At 45.0% G+C, this 7,500-nt stretch overlaps 1 protein-coding gene across 1 annotated transcript; it reads right to left on the bottom strand.

Moving 5' to 3' along the window:
* Window positions 1–532: 532 nt before the first annotated feature.
* On the bottom strand, window positions 533–6,478 carry LOC122255622 (uncharacterized). The gene is made up of 2 exons (XM_043019826.2): window positions 4,965–6,478; window positions 533–4,080 (listed from the first exon to the last, which is right to left on the bottom strand). Exons 1-2 carry the CDS (start codon window positions 6,333–6,335, stop codon window positions 3,922–3,924), a joined length of 1,530 nt encoding a protein of 509 aa, XP_042875760.2. The 5' UTR covers window positions 6,336–6,478; the 3' UTR covers window positions 533–3,921.
* Window positions 6,479–7,500: the final 1,022 nt, after the last annotated feature.

Raw genomic sequence — 7,500 nt, 5'->3', positions numbered from 1 at the left:
GGAGACAGGGAGAGAGGGAGAGAGGGAGAGAGGGAGAGAAGGAGAGAAGGAGAGAAGGAGAGAAGGAGAGAAGGAGAGAAGGAGAGAAGGAGAGAGGGAGAGAGGGAGAGAGGGAGAGAGGGAGAGAGGGAGAGAGGGAGAGAGGGAGAGAGGGAGAGAGGGAGAGAGGGAGAGAGGGAGAGAGGGAGAGAAGGAGAGAAGGAGAGAAGGAGAGAGGGAGAGAGGGCGAGAGAAGGAGAGAGGGAGAGAAGGAGAGAAGGAGAGAGGGAGAGAGGGCGAGAGGAGGAGAGAGGGAGAGAGGGCGAGAGGAGGAGATAGCATTAATGGGTGACTAATAATATGGTGTCCGTGGAACTCACTTCTTTGTGTCTTTCTCCTCCTCTTCCACTGTGTGTCTGCACATGTGTAATTTATTTTAGTTTCTGTGCTTGGATGTGTGTACGTGTTCATGTGTGTATGTATGTATATGTGTGTGTATTTGTGTGTTTATTTTTATAAGGAATCGTGACGAATGGTAATAAAATAAAACGAATTTCATATTTAACTAAAATGCGTTTATTGTAACAAACCAGCTATTGATAAGTTACATCATATCTCATTTTATCATATTGAAAATAATGATAAAAAAAACACCAGGTGAGTACAGGTGTATGGCACAACCTCATATATATAATAATAATAATCAAATCATGAAAAAAATACATATGACAAAAAAAGAAAAAAAATATATATACACATAAAAACGAACTGAACCGAATCTTCATATCATGAAGTGCGATCAGGTCATAGGGATTTCATTAAGGTCACTGTACTGGGGTTATGGGATTCACTTTTCCACAATTAAAACGTTGGTTGAAGGTCATTCCGTCTTGAAAGCTTCAAGATCTGCAAGGAGTGGATTGGACAGTCGCTTCTCTGTACAGACACGCCCCGCCATAGGAAGATTTACACATGAAATACATACGTGTCAAATTCATAGGACTATTTTGGACATGTCAGATAGATATCGACAAAGTGATACATATAAAAATATCTCTATATTATCATGTATTTTCTGAGACTTATTTTGCACTTGTTTCCCATGAACCAATATATCAGAGAAAGAGAGAAAGAGAGAGAGAGAAAGTGTGTGTGAGAGAGAGAGAGAAGTGAGAGAGAGAAAAGAGAGAAAGAAAGAGAACGAGGGTGGATGTAGGGGTAGAGTGCATTAGAGACTTAGTAAGAAGGGCCTGGGTTCTTAAATGCAGCTTTTCGTAATAATGCCCAGGAAATGACAAGCCTGTGAGAAATATAGCAAACAAGCTTACTCGTGAATGTCAAGCTTGTGAACGCTACAAGCATAGTGATCATAGCGATTGTGAACGCAAGCCACGTAGACAAGGAACACAAGCTGATGATCAGAACTTGCTTGTGAAAGCGCTGAGAATATGAACTATGAATATAGAAGTATCTAGAAGGCCTGGTTGCGCAAACAGACAGTCAGTCGTTACATGCTTAGCAAGCAAGTGACGTCACAAGACTAGATGACACAACGCATGACATTTTATTATGATAATTGTACGTCTTGCAAAGTTTGGTGAAGGATAAATGTGCAACAGGATTAATTTGGGAATATCGAAATTCTTAATGAATGAGGGAAAGAAGAGGTAGGAAATGAGAAATGAAAAATGAATCTTCATTTGAGACAAAGAAAAGATAAAAGAGAGAAAGGAAATTATTTGGAATCGTACCAATGTTTTGGAAATATGATAACTATTGCAGAAAAAAGACGTAAAAATCCACAAAAAAATAAACATTAAAAATCAGTAATATAACTCAAATCATCAGAACACTAACTTTTCCTTAAGATCTACAATTCACTGGCTCTATTCCATTATTAGTTTATAAATAATTTCAAAAATACATTAATATTAATTTAATAGTTTGATTACATAAACACAACACATCGAATTTCATGAACTGATGTTATGTGAATGAATGGTGTTTTTGTTAATTTCCATGATATATCATACAATAATTAATGAATATGCCAATTCTTAATTTAACATTTATTAATACTATCTACTGTATGTTTTGACATTGATTGGATTGAGAGTCAGTTTAAAATTGATCTCCGTTTTTCAAGAAAACCGTTAACGTCACTTCTTTCGAAAGCCCTCATTTTCGGCTTCGTATCACACTTCGAAACCTTTTTAAAACATTCACATTAAAAGATGAAAACTACTATAGGCTCTTTTCATCAAACCACCAGTAGTCTCACTGTCATGATAAAGAGATTGATCAAAATCATATGAGATTAACAGACATTATAAAAAAATGCTGGCAACCACACATAAGGTTCTGGCCTTAAGCCGAGAAATCGGATACAGTTCTGTTTTATAAATTGATCAGGAAAAAGCACAGGCTTTGCGTTGAAGACTAAGACCCTTTATAAACATCTTTTTCCATGAATGAGTAAATTTACAATGATAGCGCCATTTTCTTTATTTCCCGTCACGCAGAACAAGAAAGAAAACAGCCGTGATAATAAGCATGTACAAAATGAATCCCTGAGGAAGGGAATCATCCGGAGGTGCAAACACAGACCAACGAGATACAACACCCGTTTTCTTTGACAAAAACCGTTTTCTTTGACAAAAACCGCGTTCTCTTTTACAAAAAAACCGTTTTCTCTTTCATGGAGAGAAATACAACCGTTACACACATTCAAAAGGTTGGTTTGCAGCTTGGATGATCACCTTGATTAATACAGTAAGCATCTATCACACATCTGATGACTGCAATGGAGAGGAATAGATAGAGAGATAATGCAGGTCATCTGATATCTGAAAATATGTCTACCCCAAGCACAGATACAGTCTTTCTAGCTGTTGTGTCCACGAGGCTTTTCGGAAAACCAGTGTCAGTTTAACATTTGTATGTACGTGTGTATATGTACATGTATAAATATACATTTACATATATATATACATGGATACAGTTATAGGCCATAAGTTTTGAGTGAGAAATGAATAGGCTTTGGTATTTTTTTCACTTGCTAAACACCGAGTTTATATTTTGCCTTTCCTTTAGGCTAGGAGCTTTTCCTCCAAAACGAAAGACAAAAACACAAACAAGTCGAAACATACACACCGGAAGCAAATACACAGGCCTACATGTGGAAAAAAAGGCACAACACGAGGATATAAATAATAACAATCTTTCTTCACAAAAGTCCTTTCATAACTGACTCGTTTGTCCATTTGATAAACACTCGTGGAATGAAATGAATAAATGCACAAGTGTCGATGATTCCAGATTATCGAAAAGAAAAACAACTCCTATTCACTTATTTATAATTCTATCTTTCTTTTATTCGAACAAATGGATGATAAATACTCAATTTGTCAGATAAATATTCATTTGGATAAATTAATGCGGCGGGGAGGGAAGGAGGGAAGGGAATCGCAGGAGGAGAGGGAAGGGGGAATGAGGGAGGAGGTTGTGTGGTGGAGAAAGAGATGGAGAGAAGGGTTGAAAGACATCCTGGTGGGTTTTGCGTTGAGGAGATGGAGATGGAAGAGGAGGGGGAAAAGGAGGAAGAGGAGGGGGAAAAGGAGGAAGAGGAGGGGGAAAAGGAGGAAGAGGAGCAAGGTGTAAAGTAGGACAATGGAGAGGAGATTAAGAATGATAATGACGACACTGAAGATGAGCAAACGGCGGAGGGATGAACTACACCGCCAGCAGATTCCCGACCTCCGATCAGAAGGCCGCCCCCCGGCAGACAAGCAAGGAAGAGCAGCCTCCTCCGAGACGCCCCTCCTGACCCTCCGCCGGGAGTCTCCACTCGCAGAAACAGCTCTCCTAGCCGACGGAGGTCAGCTAGCAGACCCTCCACATAATACGAAAGGCATATCTCTCCTATGCGACGCAAGCCAGCAGCTAGTAGACGTATATTTGCTTGAGCTGATATCTTAAATTCTCGGGGATGTGAGTATCGTGCTGTTCCGGTTTCTTGAAGATCTTCTGTCCGGCTTTGTGGAGCACCTGGCGCAGGTGTCGGTGCCACTCCGGCCGCGGTTCCGACGGGAACATGATCGCCTGAGGGAGAGGAGAGGGAGGGGGGGTTAGAAGATGGAAGGATAACAAGAAAAATAATAATTATGATAGCGAGAGGAAGGATAATAATAAAAAGGATAATTATGATAGCGAGAGGAAGGATAATAATAAAAAGGATAATTATGATAGCGAGAGGAAGGATAATAATAAAAAGGATAATTATGATAGCGAGAGGAATGATGATCATGATAATCATGATGGTGATTAGGATAATATTAATAGCAACAATGGCAATAATAATGAAAAATAATAAAGACAATAACAAAATCATCTGTGATACTACAACTACTACTCAAGACAGAGCGACCGAGTGAGTGAGTAAGTGAGACAGTGGAAATAAGTCAGAGTGAGTGAGTGAGTGAGTGAGTGAGTGAGTGAGTGAGTGAGTGAGTGAGTGAGTGAGTGAGTGAGTGAGTGAGTGAGTGAGTGAGTGAGTGAGTGAGTGAGTGAGTGAGTGAGAGAGAGAGAGAGAGCCGTGACATTCACTGTTCAAAAAATAAAAAAGGGAAGGAAAAGAGAAAAAAACAAACTCGCTGGTACAAGTTTCCGCGGTGTTGCCCACTACACGGCCGTGACATTTGACGTCTCCAGAAAGTCTAAACTCAACCCCCAACCCCACCCAAAATCGCCCCTACCACCAACCCCCAACCTTACTCCAAACCCCAACTGATGTACTTCTCCCTAATGTCAGTGATAAAACTCTTCATGTAGTATTATATGAAAAAACAAAAAAACAAAAAAACACTCATTTGATTCGTGACATGTCTTTTCTTGGAACACACAGGCACACACACGCACGCACGCAAGCACGCACGCAGAAAAACACACCCAAAATCCGCACACAACACCTCGCTCGCGATACCTACAAAGGTTTCGGCGATCTCAGGCTCGGCGACGAAGATCTCGTGAAAGCCGAGGCGTGATGACGATGACGACGACAGCATAGACATGTCGCTGTGGCAGGAGGATGAGGAGGAAAACACGGAAGAGGAGGAGGAGGGCGAAGAGGAGAAGGAAGAGGAAGACAGGTCACTCCTGAAGGACAGGTCACTTCGACAGGACGACGAGGACGACAGGGTGGAGGACAAAAAGCTGTGGCAGGATCTTGAGGACGTGGAGGACAGGTCGCTACCAGACGACAGGTCGCTCTGGGACCACTGGTCGCAGTCTCGCTTGTGACCACCGAAGGACTTGCGAAGCCTGTGACTCAAACGACGAAGGGGAGTCGTCGTTGTGAAGAAATGGTTGTCGTTGAGGCTGTTCTCATCGTCCGGATTTCTGCTTCGTTTCTTGCCATCTCTGTGCGTGCTTCTGTGTCTTCCATCTCCCCTCAACAGCTTCCTAAAAGCCTCAGTCACGCTGTCATCGGCGCATCGCACGGAACTCCTCCTCGCATCTCTTCCAGACGGCGCCGCGCCCTTCTTGTCCCCCGCGAGGGAAAGGCGTCTCCGCGACGGCTGGAGGCTTCTTTTGTGAAGTCTTCCCGCAGGCTCTCTGTCGCTGCTTTTCGACTTCAGGTCCAACGATCGCTGGGAAATCCCCGACGCGGAGTGACGGCGCTGTGATCTCATGAGGAGGTCGCGGTGCTGGGGGGACTGTCCGTAGTAGCGAAGGCGGTTCGGGGGGACGACGGGGGACACCAACACCAGGGGGACGTCGTGAGGCCTCTGGGGGACCGACACGCGCTTGTAGAAGGCGGGCTGCTGGCTGGGGTGCGTCGGCCACTCGAACTTGGTACAGTGCGAGGGGACTTCGAGGAGGCAGCCATGCGTGGGAGGCACTCGACACACCGAGCCCTGCGGCAGGAAGGCGACGCCGGTCTTCCTCTGCCAGCGCATGGACGTCCGCCGCACGAACTCGGGGTCGTTGGGGGAAAGGTTGTTCAGACACTCCCGTTCGAACACCGAGGGGGCTTCCAAGGGCTTGTGCGGTGGGCTAGGGTCCCCCTTGGTTCTGTGCCCTGACGCCTGCCGAAAGGGTAGAGTCATGAGCCTCAGGGACTTCCTCCTCATGCCTGAACTGGATGATTTCTTTCGCCTCGGCGGTGTCTCCACGCCCTGGTGCCATGGGAAGGCGGCGCCACCGAGCCATGGCGACACCGTCGCACCAGTCGCCGTGTTCTCCTTGCTCACGCTCGCCTTGTTTCTCCTGAGACTAAATCTTCGCTTCATTTTTGAAGGCGTCGGCCTCTGCTGGGGCGCTCCCTCTTCGCCTAGCACAGCGGGGCACTCGTGCATCGTAGCGGTGGTGACGGAACCGGTGCAGCTGTGTTCGAATTGTACCTGCACTGTACCTAGGCTACTGTACCGCCGCTGTCGATGCAGACACCAACACTCGGCAGTCAGACTAGCCCTCTGCTCGCCACGCTGGCACCGGAGACACACACGCCTCCCGCCCGTCGCCGACCCTTTTATACCTTCGCTTCTCGGTATCTCTGGCGACGATGACGTCACGCGAACTGTTACTCCTTGTCCACAATCTCATCTTCCATTCGTCCATTCTCCGCTGTCTCCACTATACCCTTGCCTCACCTTTACACAAGTTCTCCTTTCTTTCCCACTCTTATGCCTCCCTTTGTTCTGAGCAGAAGCTATTCCAGGTATGATTAAATGCATATTTACATACATACAAACATACACACACACACCTCTATCCGTCTTTATCTCTATTTTCACACAATCACACAGCCAAACACACATACACACTGTGTATATCTACACAATCATACACACATACAGTACACTTACGCATCTATAGACATACATATTTATAATATATGTATAATTCATACATAAATAATTACATCTAGTTTTACACCTACACACACATACAAATACATACGTACATACACACAAACACACATCCATCCCTCCATCCATCCATCCACCCATAAATTCTCCCACAACCCTAATAATTCACCTAAGCTTTTCCAGGGCCATACGCAACGCCCTCCTTATTTATCTATTTATTTATATTTATAATATATGTATAATTCATATATAAATAATTACATCTAGTCATGCACCTACGCATTCATAAATACATACGTACATACACACAAACACACATCCATCCATCAACCCATAAATTCCCCCCACAACCCTAATAATTCACCTAAGCTTTTCCAGGGCCATACTCAACCCCTGCCCCTTCTCCCCCTCCCCCTCCCCCTGCCCCTTCTCCCCCTCCCCTTCCCCTTCTCCCCGTCCCCCTCCCCCCACACACCCCCTCCCAACGGCCGCCACATCGAGAGCGGAGGGAAATCCCGGGCTCCCTAACACGACTCATGGGATTAAGGAGCCATAAACCCATACGTGCTCATGGCGGTTCATGGAGTGAAATGTCAGGGAGTGTTTCCGCCTTTGAAGGGGGAGGGGGAAGGGGGGAAGGGGAGGGGGAAGG

This window comes from Penaeus japonicus, unplaced genomic scaffold, assembly GCF_977035675.1.
Source record: "Penaeus japonicus unplaced genomic scaffold, GWHDUDI00000001_assembly GWHDUDI00000042, whole genome shotgun sequence".
In the NCBI taxonomy this organism is placed as follows: Eukaryota; Metazoa; Arthropoda; class Malacostraca; order Decapoda; family Penaeidae; genus Penaeus; species Penaeus japonicus.
This window is presented reverse-complemented; position numbering and strand designations above follow the sequence as displayed.